At 47.0% G+C, this 27787-nt stretch overlaps 2 protein-coding genes across 4 annotated transcripts in view; one reads left to right on the top strand and one right to left on the bottom strand.

The window, feature by feature from the left end:
* The window catches only part of FAM83G (family with sequence similarity 83 member G), a 39341-nt gene extending 37371 nt beyond the window's left edge, over positions 1 to 1970 (bottom strand). For both annotated transcript variants that reach the window (XM_033166964.1, XM_033166966.1), the window contains exons 1-2: positions 1868 to 1970; positions 505 to 1726 (exon numbers count right to left, since the gene is read on the bottom strand). In XM_033166964.1, the coding sequence (XP_033022855.1) occupies positions 505 to 987 (483 nt within the window). In that variant the 5' untranslated portion in view covers positions 988 to 1726; positions 1868 to 1970. The remainder of the gene's footprint in view (positions 1 to 504; positions 1727 to 1867) is intronic.
* Positions 1 to 25321, top strand: part of SLC5A10 (solute carrier family 5 member 10) — a 97839-nt gene extending 72518 nt beyond the window's left edge. For both annotated transcript variants that reach the window (XM_033166968.1, XM_033166967.1), the window contains 6 exons: positions 5056 to 5163; positions 7643 to 7793; positions 17407 to 17575; positions 19876 to 20091; positions 24056 to 24164; positions 25095 to 25321. In XM_033166968.1, the coding sequence (XP_033022859.1) occupies positions 5056 to 5163; positions 7643 to 7793; positions 17407 to 17575; positions 19876 to 20091; positions 24056 to 24164; positions 25095 to 25288 (947 nt within the window). In that variant the 3' untranslated portion in view covers positions 25289 to 25321. The remainder of the gene's footprint in view (positions 1 to 5055; positions 5164 to 7642; positions 7794 to 17406; positions 17576 to 19875; positions 20092 to 24055; positions 24165 to 25094) is intronic.
* The last annotated feature ends 2466 nt before the right edge of the window (positions 25322 to 27787 follow it).

The raw sequence follows: 27787 nt of genomic DNA, 5'->3' as shown, positions 1-27787 counted from the left end.
TCTGCCATCCATTCCACCTCTCCACCCCCTTTCATAGAATTATAAAACTGTAGAGTTGGGTGGGATCACAAGGGCCAGTGTAGGAATCTTTTGCCCAACGCGGGGCTCAAACCCACGACCCTGAGATCAAGAGACTACGGCTTTCAGTGGCCTCAGTGACCAACATGCGAGAGGAGAAAAAAACAACAACCCGGCATAGTGAGCTCTTGATCAGCTTTGTCCCCATTTCCCAGTCACTTTGGACCAGCAGCGACTTCCCCAATGGACTTGCTCCCCCTCTCATTCTTTGGGGAGATTGGATCACTGCCACAGAGCTTATCTGCCACCGACACCAGTGATAAGTACAGACAGGATGAGCTCATTCTGGAACAGACCAGACTTGCCTGTGCATCATCCTCCAGGCAAACCCTCTGGAGGAGACAAAAGGGATGTTTCGGTTGGGCAAGAGGGGAGCTCTCTAACCACCCACCCCCAAAACGCAGCACCTGGGAGGGCAGCTCTCACCTTCTGAGCCTGGGAGATCATCTTGCGGACCACCTCCTTGATGTGAGGCTGGCAGTCAATGGGCGGCTGCATGTAGACAGTAGCTCTGGTCACCCCACGGTAAGCGATGGTCTCCGGCCACCCGAGGTCCAGCTGTGGAATGGACCGGTCGGACCTTTGCGGCCAGTATTCCAAGGAATGCGCTTGGTCCTGCTCGCCGTCCTGACTGCCGAGGTCGGCCCCACCATCATCCCCGCGGGGGATGAACTCCGAGCCGGGGTCGTAGGTCTCCAGCGTATCCAAAATCTTCTTGAGCTCCAGCTCCGAAAGGAAGTCCCTGATGTTCTCCTTCTTGAGGACCTCGTAGAAGGCGTCGGGCCCTTTCGAAACCAGAGCCTCCAGCGCCAGCCTCTGCTCCTCGCTGTAGAAGAACTCCGGCTTGGATTCGCTGGAGCGCCAGTTGACATGACTGTCATCGAGGCACTGGACCTGAGAGAAAGCCATGATCCCTAGTCCGAGGAGGAAGGGAACGTCCGCCAAAAATAAATAAAAAAAGGTGGATAATTTAACGAAATAATTTAGTGAGGTGTATCCCTGAGCTTAAGGAAAAACTAGCAGCAAATAACGCCCCTCCTGGCTTCTTCGCAATTCCTCGTGAGCAGTTTCCCTTTTCGGCTTAAAGAAACAACAACCCAAGAGTCCTTTGGCCCTTAACTGTCTTTAAACACCGGCATTCAGTTTCCCAGCTTACCCATCACCTCATCTCAGTGGAGTAAAAAAAATCCTGGATAGGACGAAAAAAAGTTTGCTCAAGTTTCTTTCCTTCCCCGAACTTTCAGAAACAGGCGGGGAGCTACGGACAGTGGCATTCAAGGAACCTGGAAATGCTTAAATGTTCCGACGGCTTTGAAATCCCGGCTTGGCTGATGCTTTCCCTCTAGCCTTTGGACAGCCGGCTTCCTTCACCTCTGCCCTTGACCTTCCAAATCTCCATAAGAAAATAAAGAGGCGCAAGCGAGACACTCCCCAGAACCAAACAAATACCAGGAGCTGGGACCAGGAATTTTCTCTCTCTCTCTCGCCGGACAGGATTCAGAAGGGGTAGTTTTTCATTCTTTCCAGCTCGCTCCTTCGTAGACTAACTCTCTCAGGTGGAAGGGGAGAGCGTGTTTTGTTCGAGGGTTATTTTCTTTGCTGGTCGGCAGCCCGGACGGCTCAGCAGGTCTCAGCCAGAAATGGAAACCTGGAGAGTGTGAGCGGAGCAGAGGAGGAGAGCAAGGGAGAGAGGAAAAAAGAGAGAAAAGCAATAGCTTGAGTAATTTGCTCCTCCCTGCACCACCTGCCGTCACATGTCTCCCCGCCTTCGGAGAGTCCCTGTTTCTACCTGTCCATTAACTCCTTCGGCTGCATCGCAAATGCCTGCTTCTTCTTCTGGGATCCATTGCATGCGTGGAAGGCCGGAAATTGAGTCACCCATGAGAAGCCGGTGTCCCTAGATTTCCTTATCAGGCAGAGGGAGGGAAGGAGGGAGGGAGAGAGGGAAGTCCTGGCCTGGCTGAACTTTAAGTTTGCCGGTTTGTTTGCAGTGGTCTTTTTTCCAAAATAAATGCTGGTGTTCCTCCAGCTCCTGTATTTTGCCTTCCCAGTGGAGCAGAGCCGGTAGAGCTTGTTTGATTCTCTCCCACTCGTATCTTGGAAGGAAGCCCCACTGTGTGCCTTAGGGCTTACTCTCCTCACGAGTAGGTTTCGGAGGGAAGCCTCTCGGCATCATCCATCCTGGGAATCCAGGCAGGGCCTGGTTTCCTTCTTTCTCTTGCCGCAATCCCTTTTGTCTTCTGGCTCGGGCCAAAGGTCAGCCTTGGAAAGCACCTGTGGCCCAGTCAGGCGCTTAAGCAGGGCTGGAAGGCAACAGCCCCCCCCCATGCGGCTTGTGTCCAGCAACTAGGACTCAGGTACACTGCCTCTGAATATGGAGGTTCCACTTTGTGCCCCCATGTGTGAAACTTCCCTGAAGTTGGAAAGAGCAAAGAAGCCCTCTGCTTGTGTGGTTACCCATGAGCTTTCCATAATCTTGCGAAGCTCTGGATTGACATGAATGCCATTTTATTTATTTATTTGTTTGTTTGTTTAAATATCACAGTCACTATTAATATCTTCACCATCAGTGGTGGCTAGTGCCCATTGGTGCTGGTAGGGCGGATCAGTAGGTGGTGCCAGAGTCAATAAGACTGCAGGGGTCAGTAGACTTACCGCGCCTCGGGCCGGTGTCTCCAGCGCCGATCGCGCGGCGGGCTGGAGGACGGGGGAGCGGGCGCCCATACGCGTGCGCACGCGCTATTTCTGGCGCACTTCCGGGTCGGAGGAGCACCGGAAATAGCTTGTGCACATGTGCACAGGCCTCCTCTGACCTGGATGTGCACCAGAAATAACACTTGCACATGTGCACAAGCTATTTCCGGTGCTGCTCTGACCTGGAAATGGGCAGCGGAGCGCCGGTAAGAGTGGGCGGCGGCGGCAGGCGGTGGGGGGCACCGCGGGCCAGATAAACAAGTCCCTCGGGCCTTATCTGGCCCGCAGACCTTAGTTTGGGGACCGCTGAATAAGGGGCTTTAAACCTCTCTGCCCAGTCCAGCTCTAAGGACGGGTGAATTTTTGGCTTCTCTCACGTTCCTCATTTTTCCTTTCCGTTCTTCACATTTTCACATCAGTGGGTTTAAAAAGAAAAAGCCTTCATGAAAATTCATTAGCATTTTTGTGTGAATTTCTTCTGGCACACACATACGTACGTGTGCAATTCTCCCCTAATATACACATTTTGTTGCAAGGCTGTTTCCCCTAATACAAGGTGTTTCTGTATGTTGTTTTTCCTCATGGATGCATTGCAATGCACGCTTGCCTCTAGCGCATGCAACTTTTGCACACACACCACTTGGCTTACCCAAGCGGAGAACCGTATTGTGAAATTCGGGGAAGCGCAACTTTTGAAGGACGGCCTGCGTTTCAGTTTCCCTCGTCGTTTTGGAAATTGCGAGTTAGGGAGCCATGCCTTTCTAAACACAAGCTGAATCAAATTACTCCCCCCCCCCGATCCCTACCCAGCATGGAGCCTGCTTTAATTTTGCCTCTTTTCTCCGCCACCGTCAAAATCAGTGGAATCTTCAAGGGCCGGAAACAATTGCTTGGGCCCTCTGACCAGAAGTTAGCCACCCTTGGCTTAGATCAGCCAAAGGCAACCTCGGCCCGCCAGATGTTTTGGGACTACGATTCCCATCATCCCTGACCACTAGTCCTGTTAGCTAGGGATCATGGGAGGTGTAGTCCCAAAACATCTGGTGGGCCGAGGTTGCCTATGCCTGGCTTAGATGTTAAGCCTGGGGAAGGGTGAGTTTTTGAGATGGAGTCTGACAAAAAAGAGGGAGGTTGTACCTTTGGGGCCCTTCTGGAGCAAATTCCAGGGGGGTCAGCAAGAGAGAAAGAATGGGGTTTCCTCTCTGTGGAACTCCCCCCCCCCCCGTGAGGTCCACCTGTTGCCTTCACTGACGTTTTTTCTGGCGACATGTCAATAATTTACTTTTCTCCTCCCCCTCTCTAGGTTTAGACTGAACTGATTTTGTTCTGCTGCTAAAACTTCCAGTGGTCATTGCAGAGGGGTGGGTGTGGGTGTATGAATGAGTTTCAGGTGTCTGTATAAGAGCATTTGGGTTTTATATTTTATTTATTTGTTGGTTTCATTTCTTAAATTTATATGCCACCCTTCATCCAAAGAGCACAGGGCTGTTTGCAGCATAAAAATTCAAAATGAGAACCAGGGCCGGATTTAGGTATAGCTACTGAAGGCTGTATGTCCAGCTGTCCTTTGTCAACAACAAATTGTCACTGGTTTTTTTGTGTTGAATATATGCTATACGGTAATTTATGGACCTAATAGGTATCTAAAGCACATAACAAAATATGTATTTTATCAAAGTAATTGTTGAACTGAAATACAATTAAGAAGGAGTACCGTATTTTCTGGTGTATAAGACGACTGGGCATATAAGATGACCCCCAACTTTTCCAGTTAAAATATAAAGTTTGTGATATATTCGACTGCAGATTCTCCACCCGGCGTATAAGACGACCCCCGACTTTTGAGAAGATTTTCCTGGATTAAAAAGTAGTCTTATACGCCAGAATATACAGTATATTAATAGTGAAATACAATTAGGAAGAAGTATATTAATAGTGAAATACAATTAAGAAGAAGTGTATTAAAAGTGAAATACAATTAGGAAGAAATCTATTAATAGTGAAATAATTATTAAGCTCCTACTTAAAATGATGTAGGTTTTATTTTATTTGTTTTTTATCTTATATTTTGGAAATGTACATCCAGTTTTATTTTCCCTTTAATTTTTTTTGGGGCTCCCCCAAGAGAGTGGGGCCCTAAGCTATAGGTTGTTTAGCTTATACGTAAATCTGGCACTGAGAGAACACAAAATGCATCGCAAGCAAGCAAGAAAGCAAGTAAACACAGGCACCCAGAAAGTCAATGGTTGATCCCCAACCACTCGCTCTTTGTGCCTGTTTCAGATGCCGTTGGCTGTGTGGACCCCGAAGAATGTTCCCGAGTCTGTGGGTCCGAGGTGGGCTGCTCCAACATCGCCTACCCCAAACTGGTGATTGAGCTCATGCCCAGTGGTAAGCTAAGCCAAAGCAGTGCTGCCTTCCTATTGGGCGGTTGGGTGTCGCTCTAGTCCCGCCTTACTCCCTAACAGGTAACCGCTTCCTCTTTCCACTTACATTCATTTGGGGCAGCCTTCGGCAACCTGGTGCCCTCGTGGCTGTTTCAGACAGCCGCTCCAGAAGGGTACCATGGTCGATGGTATCGAAAGCAGCTGAGAGGTCGAGGAGAATTAACAGGGACGTGTTTCCCTTCTCTCTCTCTCAATCTCTCTCTCTCTCTCTCTCTCTCTCTCTCTCTCTCTCTCTCTCTCTCTCCAGAGGTCATCATACAGGGTTTCCGTGCCTAAACTCCCAACTGAAATGGATCCAGAAAACCAGTTTCTTCCCAAAGTGCCTGGATCTGGGTCTGCGATCACTCACTCCAGAACCTTGCAGTCAGGAAAGGGAGATTGGCAACTGACCCGGTAGTTTATCTAGGCTAGGGCACCCATGTTGGCAAAGCCAGAAAGAAAACAAAAACAGCTTGGGTTTACCTTGGCATTTCCCAAGAATCCCACCCTGCCAGCTGAACGAGGAACCACAAACCATTACTAATGGGAGAATTAGCACAGGTGTCTTGGTACAAATGTGATTATGGGCACTGCTGTGTTCTTTGCCCCCACCCCAGCTCAGGATGTTCGTCCTTAAAGGGGAATAGCTGTGCCTTTTGAGGCTTAGCTGCTGTGAAATCAAGGAAGTTCAGAAGCCCATGGGAGTGAGGCTGGGGGGTGGGGTGTAGCCAGGACTTCATATTATCCAGGAGATAATATCCTGCAACACTGGAGGTCTACAGTTTCCCAACCATACTCTTCTCCATTGCTGATAAAACTGCTAGTGCAGGGGTCAGCAACCTTTTTCAGCCGTGGGCCGGTCCACCATCCCTCAGACCATGTGGTGGGCCGGACTATATTTTTTGGGGGGGAGGGGGAAATGAACGAATTCCTATGCCCCACAAATAACCCAGAGATGCATTTTAAATAAAAGCACACATTCCACTCATTTAAAAACACCAGGCAGGCCCCACAAATAACCCAGAGATGCATTTTAAATAAAAGGACACCTTCTAATCATGTAAAAACACGCTGATTCCCAGACCGTCCGCGGGCCCGATTTAGAAGGCAATTGGGCTGCATGCGGCCCACGGGCCTTAGGTTGCCTACCCCTGTGCTACCGCATTTGCAGGGATAAGCAGGGTCTGGTATGGTTTCCAATTGGATGGGAGACCGTGTTGAGATTTCTTGCATTGCAGGGGGTTGGACTGGATGACCCTCGGGTACCTTCCAACTCTACAATTCTATGGTTCTACAAAAGGTTCAGCTTCAGAGGCTGGGTCTTACGCAAGGATTTTCAAATTTTCTGCCTTCCACATCTACTGGGACACCCCTGATTGGGGGACGATTCTAGGAGTTTCTGGAGGAATGCATGTGGGGTGCAGGCCAGCCCTGTGGGGTCATATTGTTGCCCTGCATGAACTAAGAACGTGTTGTGAGATTATACCAAACAGTCCCTCTTGCAGGAGGTGCGTTACAGGGGAAAGAACCATATTCTCGGGGAGGAAGCCGCCTTTCAGAGACGTTTGTCTGCCATTTACTGAGGAATCCCTGATCACATTCAGATAAGCCTCAGGGCGCCCTAGAAAAGTGACCTCAGGGAGGAGGCAAGATGCTTTGAACGAGGCCTGCTAAATCTTGCTCCTCGACTTGAAGACTCTTGTTTAAGGAGAGCTTATACTGGGTCAAGGGACGCGGGTGGCGCTGTGGTCTAAACCACAGAGCCTAGGACTTGCAGATCATAAGATCGATGGTTCGAATCCCCACGAAGGGACCGAGCTCCCGTCAAAGTGCAAGTAGATAAGTAGGTACCGCTCCGGCGGGAAGGTAAACGGCGTTTCCGTGCGCTGCTCTGGTTCGCCAGAAGCGGCTTAGTCATGCTGGCCACATGACCCGGAAGCTGTACGCCGGCTCCCTCGGCCATTAAAGTGAGATGAGTGCCGCAGCCCCAGAGTTGGATACTGTGTCAGAGTATAGCCAACCTCTGCTCCATCCTTTTCATGCCTCTTCTGGTTCTGGGAGACCAGAGGGAAGGGGAGCTTGTCTCAGCAGGAGGGGGAAGACACCCTGGCTTCTTCACCATCAAGACGCCTCTCTGCCTCTTGGTCACTCTCCTCTCCTCCTTCAGTTTCTGCCTCCGATTCTGGACTTCTCTCTGCCACAGACTCTCCATTTCAGCTTCCAACCCCTCCTCCTCCCAGTCTGCTTCCTCTTCTCTCTCTGACCACTCGCCGCCATCCCACTGCCAAACTACTGCCTTTGAGCCTTCTTCCCTTGCGGGGTTCCCCCAGCTGCTGCCTCCCACCACTCCTCGGCATCGAGCCAGTGACATGTAACCATCAGGGTTAACACTTGAAAAAAACCCAAACAAAGTGGCCATTGGCTTTTCTGGTTCCCCCCTCCAGGTCTGCGAGGGTTAATGATCGCCGTCATGATGGCTGCTCTGATGTCATCCCTGACCTCCATCTTCAACAGCAGCAGCACCCTCTTCACCATGGATATCTGGCAGAAGGTCCGGAAGGAGCCCAGCGAGAAAGAGCTGCTTCTGGTTGGAAGGTACTAGCCTGGGCAGGGCAGTATCCCTGGGGCCGGCTCTGCTGTTAGACAATGCAAAGGCAGCGTTGGCGTGTCGTGAAAGGGCAGTGAGTGGCAGTTAGAAGTGTGCATGCACACGAAAGCTCATACCAAGAACAAACTTAGTTGGTCTCTAAGGTGCTACTGAAAGGATTTTTTAAATTTAATTAATTGACTATGGCAGACCAACACGGCTACCTACCTGTAGTTAGTTATTTGATTTATTTGTTTTTGGATCTATTACCTGGCCATCTTTAAAAGAACTTGTGGGGTTTTTCTGGCTCAGGAACCTTTGTTGGCCTTGGATGCTGTGCGCCATGACTAGGGGGTGGGGATGAACGGGAGAGAAATTCGGTTCAAGCTGAATTCGAACAAGGGGCTACCCATTTGACACTTTTCAAAATGAGATGCAAACTGCATGGATTAGAGTGGTCCAACCTCTCACACCAAGGGGGCTGCAAGAGTACCTTGACAGGGAACCGTGTCTTAAATTAAAGTGTTCGCAATATATTTTACGTTATTTAATGCACACAAATCATATATTTGATTAAATATATATAATTAAATACACAGTTCATAGCTTTAATTGTAAAACAAATCTAATAGACAAACAGATGTATGTGCTTTCGTTAACAACACATAACACACACACACAAAAAATAAAAATTTAAGGCTTTAAAATGATTTTTTCTTGAATGTGGCCAAGGGCCGCCAAAAAAGGGTTTGACCACCGTGGATTAAGGGGAGGCATACATAAAAATGCATAGTTTTTTGTTGTTGTTGCAAATGACATGCAAAAATGCATCATATTAAGAAGGTTCGCTTGCAAAAACGAGACATGAACACAAAAATGCTGACAGTTTTTCAAAAGGCTCATTTTGATTTTAAATGCATTTTATAAACCCATAGTGCAGGTGCTGCTGGCTAGCCTTACGTTGCTGAACTACAACTCCCATGATCCTCAGCCAGTATGGCCCTGTTTATGCCTCCATAGTCCTGATTTCTGAATCATTTCCCGCCGTCACCAGCAACTCAGTTTATCTGCCTGCACAACAGACCTAATGATGCAGAGATCCTGCTTGCAAGCGTCTCTCCAGATTTCAATTAATGAGCATGTTTGTGTAGCCGAGAGAGGACTGATGGCCAGTTACTTGAATTTCATATGGGTGATCCAGATCGTTAATTAACCGAGTGATCCGCCAATTTATTGGGTTGCATTTCTGAACAGCCCAAGGAATGCCCTATAAAAGTTTCTGTGTATCCTTCTTGACCTTCAACACAGCCCCCCTTGTCCTCATGAAGTTCTGCTGTGCCTTTAACCATATTGCTAAAAGCTCTGCAGAATGACTTGCCCCTGCCCCCCCCCCCCCCCCCCGCCAAAAGTGCTAGCCTGCATTCCTTGTGTTGCTCACAGTGGCAGCAGGTTGCCTGGAGGGAATTCCTCACTCACCCTGCCTTATTGACATATTTGGCCATGTGGATCAGTATGGCTGGTTCAATGCCTTTTGCTGCCCGGGGCAAAAGGCATGATCATCTTGCCCTGTTCCATATGCGTAAACTCAATTTGGGGCAAGTACTCTTTGCTGAGAGAACCCCAGCGGAGATTTAAAATCACAAAACATGCAGCAAAGTAAAGCATGAAAATACAGCCTGTGAAACCTAAAAAGGTAAAGGTAAAGGGACCCCTAACCATTAGGTCCAGTCGCAGACGACTCTGGGGTTGCAACGCTCATCTTGCTTTATTGGCTGAGGGAGCCGGCATACAGCTTCCGGGTCATGTGGCCAGCATGACTAAGCCGCTTCTGGCAAACCAGAGCAGCGCACAGAAACGCCGTTTACCTTCCTGCCAGAGCGGTACCTATTTATCTACTTGCACGTTTTGGTGTGCTTTCGAACTGCTAGGTTGGCAGGAGCAGGGACCGAGCAACGGGAGCTCACCCCGTCGCGGGAATTCGAACCGCTGACCTTCTGATCGGCAAGCCCTAGGCTCTGTGGTTTAGACCACAGTGCCACCCGCGTCCCTTAAAACCTAAAAAGGTGCCCTTTAAAGTGAGTTCCCAAATGTCCCCTTAAGAAGTTTCTTTGCACAGTTTCCCACTTCCCCTACTATAGAAAAACACCACACATTTGGGAAGTTAAAAATGGTTTACTTACAAACTCTCCCAAGGTCAAATTCATGTGCTTCAGAAAGATGCACAGGCAGTAAAACGTGGCTTAGTTACAAAGCGGCAAAAGTTCCTAGATTATTGATAGAGGGACTCAAGAGAGGCCCTTTACACGCCAATCTTCTCAAATAGACAGGGGGATAACATTAGGCCTGATTACCTGTTTCCTCCCAAGGTAAGGGACATGAACATAGCTAAATGTAGCAGGACAGCTTACTCTATGGTATTAACCCCTTCATGCATTAATTAGACTTAAGCATGTTGGTTATATGAGGCTGGTTACCCTATAAATGGCAGGGTCTGCTGAGTAATGGTGGAGATATAGAAGGGAAGGATAATTAAGTTCTAACCCCATCCCTTATTTTCAAGCCCAAGCAATTGACCTTCCACTTTCTTTTTATTCTTTTTAATTATTTATTGAATTTATATACTGCCCTATACCAGGAGGTCTCAGGTCGGTTTACAGAACAAAATCAAAATATTGTTTCTTCACACCAGATATGCCAGCGATCAACATTCGTATACTGGTCCTTCCCCCTCCCAGCAACATTGAGAATGTTCATTAAGTCAACTTTCCTTTGCTGGTCCTTCCCTCTCCCGTGACAATTAAGAATGTGTGGATTCTGTGATGTCACAGCAGCTCAGCCAATGTAAGAGACTGGAGGCAGCTAATGGCCGACAGGGCTTTTTCTTTTTCTTTCCTGAAAAATATATACATATTTACCCACAGCTAAATCTGGAACGCAGCCTCGTGCTGCTAATTTATGTGACGTGTCTGGTCCCTGCATTTGATTGTGCAACTTCAATTGCTGCGGAGTAGCAATTTGGGGACACTCCCCTGATGAATCCAGCCAGCCGGCCTTAGATGGCATTTAGAAAGGCGGGACACGCCTTGACTTAATTGTTTTCCTCCTTTTGTCTCTTTGGGCTTAATCGATTTGCTTCAATGTGTGAACACGGAATGAGAGAGAGCAAGAGAGGGAGAGATGTAACCTGCCAAATGAGCTGCGACGAAGCAATTAAAACAACAACAACCAAGGGAGCTTGCAGGAATGAGCCCTCCCAAACTCTAACCTAATTCTTCAGCGATTTCACAATGCTTCGTTTGTCAGTCAGTAATAAATCCAGCTGCTAGGCCGGTGATTTCTTTTAAGCAGCAAATCATCAGCTTCCCAGGCCCCCTTGGCTCCATATTCAGAAAGCAGGTATACCACTTTAAACAGTCATGGCCTGCCCCGAAGAATCCTGGGAGCTGTAGTTTGTTAAGAATGCCGTGAGTCATTAGGAGACTCCCCCGTTCCCCTCACAGAACTACATTTCCCAGAGTTCCCTAGGAAGAGGGGTTGATTGTTAAACCTCTCCGGGAATTGGAATCGGGGTCTCCTACCAATACCCTTAACAAACTACATCTCCCAGGATTCTTTGGGGGAAGCCATGGCTATGTTGTAAGAATTTTAAGGTATTTTATTTATATATAATAATTGTTATTAATGTACCAAAACGAATAAGGCCACATGTCTGAAAAACAGCACAGGAGGACAGGCCTCACCCCATTTTGACTCCCAACTGACCAAGTATTTCTTTGTCTCAGGAACAAAGGGGGGGGTTCCCCCTCCAGCTACTCAGCAGCCCTCTGCCTGAGTGATAATCTCTGGCATCCTGATACCTGAGTGCCAGACAAAAGGGTGTGATTAACTTGGCTGGGATATGTTGTTGTTCAGTCGTTCAGTCGTGTCCGACTCTTCGTGACCCCATGGACCAGAGCACGCCAGGCACGCCTATCCTTCACTGCCTCCCGCAGTTTGGCCAAACTCATGTTAGTAGCTTCGAGAACACTGTCCAACCATCTCATCCTTTGTCGTCCCCTTCTCCTTGTGCCCTCCATCTTTCCCAACATCAGGGTCTTTTCCAGGGAGTCTTCTCTTCTCATGAGGTGGCCAAAGTACTGGAGCCTCAACTTCAGGATCTGTCCTTCTAGTGAGCACTCAGGGCCGATTTCCTTGAGAATGGATAGGTTTGATCTTCTTGCAGTCCATGGGACTCTCAAGAGTCTCCTCCAGCACCATAATTCAAAAGCATCAATTCTTCGGCGATCAGCCTTCTTGATGGTCCAGCTCTCACTTCCATACATTACTACTGGGAAAACCATAGCTTTAACTATACGGACCTTTGTTGGCAAGGTGATGTCTTTGCTTTTTAAGATGCTGTCTAGGTTTGTCATTGCTTTTCTCCCAAGAAGCAGGCGTCTTCTAATTTCGTGACTGCTGTCACCATCTGCAGTGATCATGGAACCCAAGAAAGTGAAATCTCTCACTGCCTCCATTTCTTCCCCTTCTATTTGCCAGGAGGTGATGGGACCAGTGGCCATGATCTTAGTTTTTTTGATGTTGAGCTTCAGACCATATTTTGCGCTTTCCTCTTTCACCCTCATTAAAAGGTTCTTCAATTCCTCCTCACTTTCTGCCATCAAGGTTGTATCATCAGCATATCTGAGGTTGTTGATATTTTTTCCGGCTGGGATATAGGGAAATGTAAATATCTTTTGTTTCACTTGATGGGTTTTTGGTGGAGGGCAAGAGGAGGCAGGGGGGCAGGGTCCAAGATGCTCAGATCACTGCTACCAGACCCTCCCAATTTGTGATGTATGGAGGGGTGGTCTTGAGCTGGAGGGGGGCAATTTCAAAAGTCTATATAGGAGCTTGTTGGAGGTCTTTTGCTTGCAAGACACCCTGCTGCAGCAGTTTCTAATAAAGGGCTATTGCCTTGCTTTGGGAGATTCTGTATCGTCTCTATTTGTTCTTAGGTGCTCTTGACAGGAGGGGAGTCCTGCTGAGGCTCTCCCTTGGGTTCGTGGACTCCCTTCTGGGGCCGAACCTAATTTTTATTACAGCTATTTAAATTGGTACGGCGCTACTTTAAATGTTTAGGGCAGATGGGCTCCCAGGTAACTAAATGCTGTGGTTCTGATATGCCGCTGCTTCTCTGCTTATAGGGGATCTTCATAAATGTCAACAAAATTGTTAACTGGAGGCAGGAGTAACTTCTGTGTCCCTGACTTTGATTCATGGGAGGGGCATAATGATGCCGTCTTATCTCACTTTACCCATTTGTGAAAGAGGGTGGCTCCTCTTTGGGGTGGGACTTTATCAGGACGCTGAGATCTCTCGGCGAAAGCAAAGCCATTCATTATTACTGGATGTCTGCGTGTTTGTCCGCTGAAAATGCTTCTTCAAACGGCAGGTCCTACAAGGGAGCTAGCAAACAAAGGAAACCACGGAACACAATTATTAAACAACAAGCCAGATGTTACAAGAACGATGGACCTGGGACGGTTTTCTTCTGGCAGAGCGAAGTATGATAGGACATGTGGCATTTATAGCATTGCGTTGTTGAGGGCTGTTATCAGGGATGACCCTCGGTCTTTTGGACCAGGGTCCTAACCAGGGCCAGATTTAGGTTTGATGAGGCCCTAAGCTACTGAAGGTAATGGGGCCCTTTCTATGTCCAGCTGTCCTTTGTCAACAACAAATTGTCGCTGTTTTTTGTCTTGAATATTTGCCCTATGGTAATTTATGAATTTATGGTAATTTTGAATTATGGTGCTGGAGGAGACTCTTGAGAGTCCCATGGACTGCAAAAAGATCAAACTTATCCATCCTTAAAGAAATCAGACCTGAGTGCTTCCTGGAAGGACAGGTCCTGAAGTTGAGGCTCCAGTACTTTGGCCACCTCATGAGAAGAAAAGACTCCCTAGAAAAGACCCTGATGTTGGGAAAGATGGAGGGCACAAGGAGAAGGGGACGACCGAGGATGAGATGGTTGGACAGTGTTCTCGAAGCGACTAGCATGAGTTTGGCCAAACTGCGGGAGGCAGTGAAAGATAGGCGTGCCTGGCGTGCTCTGGTCCATGGGGTCACGAAGAGTCGGACACGACTGAACTACTGAACAATAACAACAACAACAACAATTTATTGACCTAATAGGTATCTAAAGCCATTTGCACATAACAGTCCATGCAGAATGTAGGCACCCTATATATAGAAATGAGCAAACCAGTGATATTTGAGGGAGCAGACTAGAAGGTGGGGCCCATCATAGGAGCCTACACAACACAAAACACTGTTGCTGGATGTAGGTTTTATTTTATTTGTTTTTTATCTTATATTTTGGAAATGTACATCCAGGTTCCCCCCCCCTTTAAAAATTTTTGGGGCCCTCAAGAGAGTGGGGCCCTAAGCTATAGCTTGTTTAGCTTATACGTATATCCGGCACTTGTCCTAACCCCTGTAGCTGCTACCTCCTTCCTTTAAACTTAAAAAGAGTGATTTGCTTATAAGGGCATCTGGGCGCAGTCTCAGTGAGAACTCACCTGCCATCATAGTTTGTGGAGGGCCCAATCCGCTTAAAGTATACTGGGCCCAGTAAATCCTCTTGGCACTCCATGGTTCGGAGTAATCCTTGCCGCTTCAATTTGCACCTGCGCATGCAAATGAGAAAATACAAACGTTATGCAAAAAGTGGGTGGGGCAATGGATGTGCCACGAGGAGACATCTTGGGAGACATCTTGGGAGAGCTGGTCAGAGGGCAGTGAGGAAGAGCCACAGGTGAGAATCAGGACATATCTGCCTCATAACCTGACTTATCTATTACAGCGATCTACTAGGCATTAAAGCCTTTGCCAAAAACCAAGTTGGGGGTCTGAGGATTGCAGGGAGGCAGGACACCCGTGGCCTTGGCCTCTCAGCCTGCCTAACTTCACCCTATCCTCCCAGACGCAACAGATCACCATGGGGAATGAACTAAGAGAAACAAAAGGAAATAACAAAGCGTGTAGGAACGTCACTGTGCAGGAATCTGAAGAAGTGTGCATGCACACAAAAGCTCATACCAAGAACAAACTTAGTTGGTCTCTAAGGTGCTACTGGAAGGAATTTTTTATTTTGTTTTGTTTTGACTATGGCAGACCAACACGGCTACCTACCTGTAACTGTGCAGGAAGTTGGCTTCAGTCTTCCCTTACAAGGATATCGTTTTCCCCCTCCCTCTTTACTTGGGTGTAAACTCTTCCTTTTCCCTGTCAGCTGCCTGACGATGAAAGATGCAAGAGCTCTCCTCGCCTCTTTCTCTTTTCTGCACAGTATCTCTTGCGCAAACAGCCGGGCGATTAAGGAGACTGACACATGGAGCGGGATTCTTGGAAGTGAATGGGTGGGCGTGACTCACCCTGCGCATTTGATCAATGACAGGCGTTATCTTGTGAAGCGGGGGGGGGGGGGGGGAGGGAGGAAACTGACACACCTTAGCTCCTGCTGGCCGTGTGTGTGTCAGGCATTTGGGAAGGTATTCTCATCTTCCATATGACATCGCCCTCCCCCTTTATAATTTACACAGTGTTTACACAGTGGTGCAGGGGTAAATTCTGAAGTATTATGTCTTGGTTTATTTATATACCACTTTGGGGGGGCAAAGCAAGCCTGGAAAATTTTAATAATAATAATAATAATAATAATAATAATAATAATAATAATAATTAATAATAAAATTAATAATAATGAAAATAATAAGAAAATAATAATAATAATAATAATGAAAATAATAAGAATGAAAAATATAAGAAGAAGAAGAAGAAGAAGAAAATATAATAATAATAATAATAACAATAATGAAAATAATAATAATGAAAAATAATAATAATGAAAAATATAATAATAATAATAATAATAATAATAATAATAATAATAATGATGATGTTTGTTTATACCCCACCCATCTGGCTAGGTTTCCCCAGCCACTCTGTGCAGCTCCAAAAAGAATATTAATAATAATAATAAGCAATAAAACATCAAACATTAAAAACTTCCCTAAACAAGGCTGCCTTCAGGTGTCAGATAGTTGTTTATTTCCTTGACATCTGATGGGATGGTGTTCCACATGGTGGGTGCCACTACCGAGAAGGCCCTCTGCCTGGTTACCTGTGTAACCTCACGTCTTGCGGTGATTGAACCACCAGAAGGCCCTTGGAGCTGGACCTCAGTGTCCGGGCTGAACGATGGGGGTGGAGACGCTCCTTCAGGGATACTGGGCCGAGAATCCACCTGAACACACCTGTCTGCCCCTAACACGACTTAGGTTGAAACAGGGTGTTGAGAAAGAACTTGAACAGAGAGAATTGGGCTTGCTTTGTTTTGAAAAAAAGAGTCGTGTCAAGGCAGGGGTGTGTGTCTGCCTGTCTGTCTGTGTGAGGCCTGACTCATTCATACTGCCCTGAGATGGACAAGTCCTGGATCTACTTCTGCCACAGAGAAGTGGAACAACATGCACGTCCCATGGCTGCACCCTCCTTTGATGGGGTGCCATCCTGGGACAGCTGTACCGTTTTGCTTCCGGGTCTGCACCCCTTAAAATGTTTGCTGCGGCTGAGAAGTGCCGGAATAATCAAGAGTCGACCGGGGTGCTATTTCCCCCATTTCCTGTTTTAAAAATTGTTTAGTTTATTTACATAATAACTGCACGGGGATTCTTTATTTAATTAAGCAGATCACCTGTGGCCTCGGGTGTAAATAAACGGTTTTCGAAAAGCAACACACAAGCGCAACAGGCCGAGACCTGTTTCCCCTTATATGATCCCCTTTTACCCTGACGCTTGTAAAGGTTTGCTTTTGCAAGGCATTGCATGCATCTCAGTGTCTGCCAACTCCTTTCGTGTTGGCTTCCCAGAAGCTCTTGGGGCCCCTTGGTAGGACTCGTTGGCCAACCTGCAGTAATCCCACGTTGCAGATCCCACCATTCCTGTCTGCCGCAAAATCTGGTTGCGTCAGTCGAGGTGCTGAGTGAAGCCCAGCCCACGAGAACGAGTTTTTCATCTCAATTCCTTTCTCGGTTACCTGCAAAGCAATATAACCCCGCATGGACACTGGACCACTTCCAGATATGCATGCAATGCACAGATTAGATCGGCCTGCAATGCAATTGAGGATCGTTCTATTTTGCTTGCTTGCAAAACCCTCCCTTGTTTTATGTCTTGCGTCGATTATCCTCCCCGGGATGTGGGTGGTTGGTACTTTCCCGTGCATGGAGAAAATGAAGTCTTGTTGCACACAGCTTCTGTTGTGCATGACTTCTTTGACACAGGCAGGATTTTTGAAACACAGTGCCCTGGACTGCCGTTTGCTCGGCATTTGTGCAAACAAGACCTCACTCGCCCCTCCAGGCTTCTGGTGGCCTTTGGATAAGGTGCTTCTCCTGTAACCTAGAACATAAGAAGCCATCATGGGGGTTGTCCACATTTCCGCTTTTTCCATGCGTTCCAGCCACATGTCCGAGAGGTTTTGCCTTTGCCTCGCTACTTTCCCCCAGAAAACCCACTCTTTAGATGATGATGATTATGTTTCACTTGTGGTTTTTTATTTATTTATTGCTAACCTCGCAGGATAGTCACTATTGTCCTCGTTGCTGTCAGCGTGGTTTGGATCCCAATCCTGCAGAGCTCCAACAGCGGCCAGCTGTATATCTACATCCAATCTGTCACTAGCTACCTTGCCCCGCCGGTTACGGCTGTCTTCCTCTTGGCCGTTTTCTGGAAGCGAGCCAATGAACAGGTACGCTCGTCTATAATAACCTGTATATTCTGGCGTATGAGACTGCTTTTTAATCCAGGAAAGTCTTCTCAAAAGTCGGGGGTCGTCTTATACGCCGGGTGGAGAATCTGCGGTCATGTGTATCTCAAACTCTATATTTTAATTGAAAAACTTGGGGGTTGTCTTATACGCCCAGTCGTCTTATACGCTGGAAAATACGGTAGCTGATAATGATAACAATAACATTATTATTTATATGCCACCCATCGGACTGGGTTCCCCAAGCCCCTGGGCATCTCCCAACAAAATATTAAAAACACAACAAAACCTCAAACGTTAAAAACTTCCCTGCACGGGGCTGCCTTCTAAAAGCCCAATAATTGTTTATTTCCTTTGCATCTGATGGGAAGGCGTTCCACAGGGCGGGCGCCACCACCAAGAAGGCCCTCTGCCTGGCTCCCCGCAACCTCACTTCTTGCAGTGAGGGAACCGCCAGAAGGCCCTCGGAGCTGGACCTCAGTGTTTGGGCTGAACAATGGGGGTATATAAACTAGAGACTGCTGCCCTTGCGCACGTTGCTCGCCAACCCCATAGAATCATAGAATTGTAGAGTTGGAAGGGACTGTGATGGTCTTCATGTCCAACTCCCTGCAATGCAGGAATCTTTTGCCAAGCATGGGGCTCGAACCCACAACCCTGAGATCAAGAGTCTCATGCTCTACTGACTGAGCTATCCACCATGAGCCATCTTGCTAGTCCATCAAACTCCCTACACCCTAGCCACCCCCATCCTCTCACAACTCCTTGACCCCCCACTCACTGAGAGCCAGTGTGGTGTAGTGGTTAAGAGCGGTGGACTTGTAATCTGGGGAACCGGGTTCGATTCCCCGCTCCTCCACATGCAGCTGCTGGGTGAACTTGGGCTAGTCACACTTCTTTGAAGTCTCTCAGCCCCACTCACCTCACAGAGTGTTTGTTGTGGGGGACGAAGGGAAAGGAGAATGTTAGCCATTTTGAGACTCCTTCGGGTAGTGATAAAGTGGGGTATCAAATCCAAACTCTTCTTCTTCTTCTCACAGCTCCTTCAATACCCCATCTTCACCTCCCTGCCATTCCCACCCCACTCCCTACAGCTCATCCCAAACTCCCCCAACAATTCACTCCAAACTCCCTCTCCCAACAGTAAGCATGCATTTTGAAATGCATGCTTCCTTCTGACACTGATGGAATATGGGGAGCGTGCAAAGACCTGCCAGGGCCACCCACCTAGTTGCCTCCCTAGTTGCTTACTCTTCCGGACCACCTGCCCATTCACTTTCTCGCTCAGCCAGACCACTCGCCCCCCCCCCCGACGCTGGGCTTGCCTTGCCCTGCTGTGCCTGCGAGCGAGCAAGTGAGCAAGAGGGCAAGTGGGCAGCAGTGGCCATAACAACAGGGTGAACGGGAATCCCCTGTCTGGACCACCTGCCAGCCTGCTTGTTTGCTCGCTTCCACTGCCATCCTTCTCGCATGGCCCCCTACTGGTGACCACATGGACTGCAGCGTGATGACATTTTCCTTGCAATAATATTATATAGTAAGATATGGTATATGTTTTTAATAAATGACTTAAGGGGGAACATTGAAAGTTGCTTTAAGCTGAGTCAGACTGTTGAGCCATCTCTCAGCAAATGTCTGCACAGAGTGGCAGTGTTCATCTAGGGCCTGAGTTTGTCCCATTCCCACCTGGAGTTAACAGGGATTGAACATGAGACCTTCTGCGTGCAAGGCAGATGCTCTGCCCCTAAGCAGCAGCCTTTCCTAGCCCTGCAACTTGAGATACCCCTTAAGTGGAGAGAATCTGCCAAAGAGAGAATCTGAGCCGTGGGCTCTCCTCGTTGTATTATTATTATTTTTTTAAAAAGAGAGAAGCACTATTTAAAACATAAATCCAGGAACTGGTGGGTGGATATGCAATGTTGCCCATAGTAGAGCAGGTGCATTTTTTGAGGTCATTAGCATCTACCCTTGCCCCATTGTTTCCTACTCGCTGCATTTTCCCCTATCCCTTACAAGTCTGTCCCAAAATGGGAAAACCCCATGTTAATATGTGCAATGTGAATCATCCAAATTTGCATTGCAATCATTTATTTTCCTTTTGTGAAAGCTGCACGTGTTTGTTAAACATAGGTCTCTGCTACAAATGTTTACGTGGGTTTTATACCACTTTAACTGAATGTGTGGCTGTGGTCCTATGATGTTACGTTGCGTGGAAGTGCTGCGATGCTTTGTGGATGTTGTGTTATGTTATCTTATCTGCAGGGGGCTGTCTTTATCTGCAGGGGGCTTTCTGGGGCCTGATGGTGGGGCTGGTCATTGGCCTGAGCCGGATGGCCTTGGAGTTTGCGCATCCCACGCCCCGTTGTGGTGTCCCGGACAGGCGCCCTTCCCTCGTGAAGGACCTCCACTATCTTCACTTCGCCACCCTCCTCTTCCTGCTGACTGCCATGGTGGTGGCGGGCATCAGCTTGCTGACTAAGCCCCCTGCCGAATCCCAGGTGAGTATAGCTTGTAAGCAGGTGGGCCGAGCTGACACAGTGGTGTAGAGGATGATAATTATTATTATTATTATTATTATTATTATTATTATTATTTATTATTTATACCCAGCCCATCTGCCTGGGTTTCCCCAGCCACTCTGGGTGGCTTCAGATGTCTTATAAAAGTCAGATAGTTGTTTTTCTCCTTGACATCTGGTGGGAGGGCATTCCACAGGGCGGGTGCCACTACCGATAAGGCCCTCTGCCTGGTTCCTTGTAACTTGGCTTCTCGCAGTGAGGGAACCACGAGAAGGCCCTCGGCGCTGGACCTCAGTGTCCGGGCAGAATGATGGGGGTGGAGATGCTCCTTCAGGTATACTGGACCGAGGCCATTTAGGGCTTTAAAGGTCAGCACATTGTGCTCGGAAACGTACTGGGAGCCAATGTAGGTCTTTCAAGACCGGTGTTACGTGGTCTCGGCTGCCGCTCCCAGTCACCAGTCTAGCTGCCGCATTCTGGATTAATTGCAGTTTCCGAGTCACCTTGAAAGGTAGCCCCTTTGAAAGGTAGAAGCAAGAGAATCACAGAATTGTATATTTGGAAAGTACCCTGAGGGGTCCAAGCCCCTGCAATGCAGGAATCTCAACTAAAGCATCCATGACAGGTGGCCACCCAACCTCTGCTTCATAACCTCCAAGGAAGGAGAGTCCACAACCCCCCGAGGGAGACAGCTTCACCGTTGAACAGCTCTTCCAGTCAGAAAGTTCTTCCTGACGTTTAGTCGGAATCTCTTTTCTTGTAACTTGAATCCATTTCCTACCCTCCGGAGCAGGAGGAAAGAAGTTTGCTCCATCCTCCATGTGGCGAGCAATGATGGCATCCGAGGAGAGAACTAGCAGGTGCTCTTCGGCTGAGTCATGGCCCTTCCGCAAATTCTATTTTAATAATTCATATTATTAATTAAATGACCATTATTTAAATACGTTTTCATAGCTTGGGTACCGCCTCAACACCATAGTTTCCGAGCACCTTACAATAGGAAATGCAGTGTACGAAACGAAGTCAGTTGAAATTCACCGGAAGGGTAAAACCCACTGTTTTTGCCCTCAGAAATAAAGCCCTCATTTCTTTCTGGAACAGGGGGAGAGGAACAAGCTTTTTAAAACAAGGATTGCCCACTTTGCGTTGGCAAGGGAAAATGGCTGCCTGGCATTGACACTCAATAGGATAGTGACACAGGCCCAAACCGATTGCTCCCTTTGCTTCTGATCAAAGCAATTGCCCGAGGCAGAATCCTTTCTGTCAAACCACCTTTGAAGGAAAAGAAAAGAAGAAGTCTTTTCCACTCCACCCAGAGAGGCCGAGCCATGCTTGTGCCACCTAACCACCTAGCTATGGCAGAATGCCCTCCCTTGGCACCAGGGCCCTCTCAGGCGTATTGGGACATGCCGAGCGGAGTGGTTTACTCTGATGTGTGCCCAGAGAGAAAGGACAGTTGGGTGGCACGAGAAAACATGGTGGGAGTTGCCTGGATCTCTCTGCACCTGGAAGGTGGTGCCAAGGAGACACCTCTGACACGGTTCAGGGCAGGAGGCTGGCACGGGTGGAAAAAATCAAGATGGGGGGTGGTGGAGTCAGTAGAACAGGCCTTCCTGTTAGGGTTTGTTTTGCGTCTTGACTGTTAATCTGCATTTGGGAGGGTCTGATATTACAGGAGTTTTTCTGACCCATAATATTATATTAAAGTGGGGCACGTTGAGCCATTTTTTACTTTAAGCTCTACACACCTCAAAATAATGCACATAACAGTATACTTTTGCATTTAATATTTATTAGGTACTATTCCAAACAAAATCAAAGGGTTAATGTTTCACATTTGATGGAATAAAATGACAAAAAATCACATTTAAGTTTTTCAAAATAATGGATCAATGTGCCCCAGTAGTGGGGCACATTGATCCTTCATTTGGGGCACATTGAGCCATTCCAATTTAAGAGCAAAGAAGGCATTTTTACTACACAGTATAAGCTTCCAAAAGAGTTTTAAAAATATCTCAAAGTTCTTAAGAGTCAGCATCACTTCAACTTGTACTCATTAAGTAAACATGGAAATGTTACCATCCTTAGAAGCACGAGCAGTTCTTCCGAAGCAGAGTGGTTTAGGCAACAATTTTACAATATCCTCAAAAGGAATCAAAGCTTCTGGTTCAGAAGAGGGAGTGAACTTGGGCTGGTCATTCACTTTGGACAGAACACGTTTTAGAAATTTTACAATGAAGTCCCCATATTCATCAGTTCCGGTAACTTCAGCAACATAATGGGAAATTGTGGTTTTTCCTAAAATCTTCACGATAACAAAGTTCCCCTCTTTCACAACAGTCTTGTTGAATTCTATATTTTCTTTTTCCTCTACTTCATCTTTAGAAAAGGTTTCAAAATCAGACGAGTCACTTTCAAGCAGCTGGTTCGCGTTCAACTTTTCTTTCATAATTTTTGACACAGCCTTTCCAGGCTCAATGTACCCCATTCCCAATTGGATCAATGTGCCCCACATCACCATTTCAGACATACATCTATTTTACGCAAAACAGGCTGGCAGCCATGACAAATATTTTAGTACATACTGCAGCTATGTTAACTATGATCACATAAATGAAAATATATTTCAGCTACCTTTACAACTTTTAGAGCTACATGGTTCACAATACATATACAATTTTTTACTAAAGCTTACCTAATTTAACAAATCTGGATTTTTAAAAAAACTTCTTTGAAAACACAAACCCAAACACAATGACAGTATGTAGTATCACTGCTGTTGTTTTTGTGTTGCCACAAACTTTGTATAAAAGCTAAAGTACGGTTTTAAAATGGAAAGGATCAATGTGCCCATGGCTCAACGTGCCCCACTTTCCCCTATAATTTGAATCCCCTGAATTCCTCTTTTTATTTTATCTGTTTTGTTTGTTTACTATTTATTTCATAAAATTTATATACCGCTTAATGGTTAAAAGAAAAACCCAACAACCTCAAAGCAGTTTTCAAAAAGATAAAACAATTAAATCGAGAGAGAGAAAATCACTACCCTACTTTAAAACACATAAAAGTTAAAACACTAAAACAGATTAAATTTGCCTCAATTTTCTAAGCATCGATTTAGCAGTTTCATTTTATCACATATTTTTGTTTTAATAAAATTATTTATTGTTTTTGTGTCATACACAAGTTAGAGATTTTATTTTTGTACGGAGTGTAAAAAGATTTTAAAGTGTTAGCAGATTTATAAATTCGTTTAAATGAAATAAAATGCCATTTTAAAGACCACCTTTAGTTGTTTTCTTATGTAAACAAATGTAGTTTTCTGTAAAAACAACAATAACAACCCTATCATAGTTGTTTTTACTCTTATGACTACACTGCCTTGAGACTTATGCAAAAGGCATGTCATTATTATTATTATTATTATTATTATTATTATTATTATTATTATTATTATTATTATTTCTGTCCAAAAGCTACCACCAGAGTGTACTTCATCCAGTGTTAGACATACTCATAACAGACCCATTGAAATTAACTGACAGAAAACTTGGAATTGTGAATTTTCACAAGTCTAGTTTGAGCGAAACAGAGTTTCTTGGGCCTTATCCGTGGCCTCAAACTGGGAATTGCCTGAGTACGGGGCAGCCACAGAACCTTCCGGAACTTCTCCTGGGTGTGCTACTTCCCTCAGAGTTGAACTCTTTTTCCTGTACGCTGAGGGAAGGAAGGTGCAAATTTCACCCATTGTTCCTCTCCAACATCTCTGCAGAGTGAACATGTATCCCTTGTGTTTCTGTCAGGAGTGTTGCTTTCCTATCAGCGGCACATTTTACCTCACAACTTCATGCTTCGGCTATCAGTGCTAAAGACACTCCTAAGCAAATGCAACTTTCTCTGCTTGTATTTCATTCGCTTTCCCCCTCCTTTTTTATATTTTCAGGTAAAGTTTGTGACTTGGTGGACCCTTCGTGAGGAGGAGCCCCTTCCTCCCCAACTTCCCAACGCCAAATCGCTGCCTGAGGATGGCTTTTCCAGCACACAGAACAATGGTAGGCCTCAGGCATGATTTGAACTACGTCCTCTCTCAGAGGGGCAGGGGGAAAAGGAAAGCCCATTGGAATAGGTGGTTTCATGTGAACGGCGGATGCTGAAATATCCTGTGATCAGTCTGTCAACTTTACTGAATGTAGCCAAAGGTCTTCACAATATACAATATGTAAAATTCCCAATTAAAATTAAAAACTTGATACGGAATCACAGAACAGCCAAGTGCACCAATCTCCATGGGTAACGAAACATTGGGTTAAGATTTATAATACTGTGCATTTTATAATTCTTGATATGACTAGAATGCAGCTTCTAAGCCGGCATTGCAAAGTTGGCTACCAAATGGACAGAACTGAGGAACCATTGAGAAGTTGTTGGGCTCCTAACTGCCGTTAGCTCCAGCCAGCATGGCCAATAATGGTCAGGGGATGATGGAAGCTCAGCACCATCGGAAGGACTCTGGGTCAGTGGGCGCTGACCCTTTACGGCCAGCCCAATACATTTTGGCACCTGAGGCACACCACAAAATGGCAACCCTCCTCCCTGCTAGGGAAGAAGGGGCGGGTGAAAATCTATATCAGGAAGAAGTGGGGAATGAAGATCTACATCGGGAGCTGCTGCCCCTGTGGATCCTGCTGCCTAAGGGGGTTGTCTCATCTTGCCTCATGGATGGGCCGGCCCTGCATGAGGGCGAAGGGGACAATGTCCCACCAACCCCAGGAAAGGCCTGCGCCCCCTATCTGGCTGTCAGCCTCCTCCTCCTTAGCCTCAGTGTTGCCCTTGATGAACTCAGAGAGGAAGAGGCGGCAGCGGAGGATGACAAAACTGGAATTAGTTAGCTTTGACTGTCATTGGCTCTGGCTAGGTTCCCCATCCCCATTGTTTAATCCTTTTTTGTTTTCCATGAATAAACCCTTTGCTCTCTCACACAGATCTCCTGGAAAGCCTCCCATGGAGTTGCTTTGGCAATGGAAAGGCCTGCGCCCCCTGCATCATGAAGGCTGGAACCCCCCCAAAGAAGCCCCCTGCGGACAAGACAGGATCCCGCTTCTGGGCTCGGATCTGCTGTGCAAACGCCCTTCTCCTGATCTGTGTTAATGTCTTTTTCTATGCTTATTTTGCTTAAAGAATGTCTTCTGGAAAGTTCCTCAAAGAGGACGGGAAGGAGTTTGGGGTGGGTGGGGAGGGGAAGAGAAAACTGGCGTGTATGTGGAAGATGGGAAGTATTCTCAGATAACAGTGGATTGCTTTATTTAAATATTATATTTCAGCTACTGATGGGGCTGTATTAAGCTACCAAGAGGAAGAGTTGTAGCTCAGCAGAGTAGAGCAGCTGATTTGCATGCAGAAGATCTCAGGTTCAATCACCAGGGAATGCCTCCCCCCCCCCCATCTGAAACCTTGGAGAGCTGCTGCCACCCAGTGTGGACAGTACTGAGCTAAGATGAGCCAATGGTCTGACTCAGTAGAAGGCAGCTTCCTGTGCTCCTTTTGTGCATTAATCCAGGGTGGGAAACTTTGGGATTTTATAAGGCCCTCCACTGGAGATGATATTTGACCTTTGGGCTAGCATATGCAGATTTATTTATTTATTTTCTGCAACCAAGGGGACTAGAATCTTTGAAAAAGATTAAAAATAAACTGGCAGATTTAGTTTGCAGAAAAAGGCCCTGATTTGTAAACAGTCCATAAATACTGAACTCAGTTCAGCTTGGCCATTTTACATGTTCCACAGCGCACTTGTAGTTGGGCATGGTAGCTGTTTCTGGGTAGGCATGAGAGCAGCACAGGAACACCCCCCCCCCCATATTGTTTTGCTACCTCCGGGGCAATTGAGCTGGAGACTCACCGCAACTCTCTTTTGACATTGGCCCACTGGCAAACAGAGGAAATTGCTGCAGCGCCTTCACTGCAGATGACCACAGGGTGGTATTGCAGCTTCTAGCCCAGAAGACACCCTATTGGCTCCTTGTATCGTGTGGTTTCTGCTGCGGCACCACCGAGGAAGGGTGCTGGCCCAAGTAGAGACAAGGCAAGGGCCAGCACCTTGGAGAGAGATCAAGGTTTAGGACCACGGCGATGGTCAACCATCCAAGTTATCTCAGCAAGGTCCTGGAGCTACTGGCAGAGATTTAAAGCATAGCTATGTAGTCACTGACTCGAGGCCCCCCCCCCTGAGTGCTGCCACACAGACAATTAAAGAACCAGTGTTTTATTCTGCAACCGTTGCCTTCTTTTTTGTGTATGGGGGGGTACTGGGGTTTTCAGCCATGGAGATCTCTCAGGGCTCTCTCGATCCCCCGAGGGTTTGTGGACCAACCACCAGAGTCTGGTGGCAGAGTTGTCTCCTTGGGGCTCTGGGGTGGGGGACCCCAGAGTTTGCAGACCCATGCAGGACAGGGAAGAACATGGATCTGTCTCTTCCTTGGAGCTGCCATTGCCAGAGGACTCTGCCTTTGAGGAGTTCTGCTCTGGGGCCATGGCGCCAATGAGGTCCAGCTCTGGCCCGGCAAAGCTACGGACTCTCTGCCTTTTGCTCCTCAGCTGGGACAAGTCATTGCTCAGGCATGGAATGAGCTGGGCACCCATCTGTCTGTAGGCTGAAGCACCTGCCTCAATCTCTGCCTTTTTCTTTAATTACTTTATTAAAGCACACAAAGGAATACAAAACAATTAGCATAACCGTAGCTAACATGCCAAACCCAACTCGAGGTCGTACAGCAGGGGTCAACAAACTTTTCCAGCAGGGGGCCGGTCCACTGTCCCTCAGACCTTGTGGGAGGGCCGGACTATATTTTGAAAAAAAAATATGAACGAATTCCTATACTCCACATATAACCTAGAGATGCATTTTAAATAAAAACACACATTCTACTCATGTAAAATCACCAGGCAGGCCCCACAAATAACCCAGAAATGCATTTTAAATAAAAGGGCACATTCTATTCATGTAAAAACACGCTGATTCCCAGACCGTCCATGGGCCGGATTGAGAAGGCGATTGGGTCGCATCCAGCCCCCGGGCCTTAGTTTGGGGACCCCTGTTGTACAGTCACACACACAAAATCATTGCCTAACAAAAACCAATTTGTATAATGAGGTTGTGGCTGGCTGTCAGTTCAATAAATCTCTCTACATCACACTCTCACCCAGTCCTCTCACCCAGTGTTCCCCTTCTGATGTATAGAATGCGGGCACATGCCAATCACCACAAAAGGGAGCTGGTCTCTGCTTTTCATCTAGCTGTCCTGATTTGACTGGGTACAGTCTCTGCCCATTCAATTGCCCAAACCTGAGCAGAACCTGGGTCCGAATATAGCACCCCAGGCCACTCTAGGTGATACCCCCCTGCCTCAGCTACACCTCCTTCCAAGTGCCCTGGACAAAGCAGGACATCCCATTTTTTTCTTGCAAGATCTCGGTGGCCATTTTTGATGCCATGATCTCACTCACTCGTGCGCTGTGCTCTCCCCCCTCCCCCAAAAAAATTGCTTTTGGGGGAGGGTGAGAGCAAGGCACAGGTCACGTCACCTGAGAGCGCATCCTGGAAGACATCCCGGTTTTGCTTTGGGAAAAGTTGGAAGGTGTGCATTCCTTGCTCCGCCTACTTTTTGCCTCTGGCCCC

The sequence above is a fragment of the Lacerta agilis genome, chromosome 13 (genome assembly GCF_009819535.1).
Source record: "Lacerta agilis isolate rLacAgi1 chromosome 13, rLacAgi1.pri, whole genome shotgun sequence".
Taxonomy (NCBI): domain Eukaryota; kingdom Metazoa; phylum Chordata; class Lepidosauria; order Squamata; family Lacertidae; genus Lacerta; species Lacerta agilis.
The sequence above is the reverse complement of the archived record's forward strand: the minus strand, read 5'-3'. Positions and strand labels throughout refer to the sequence as shown.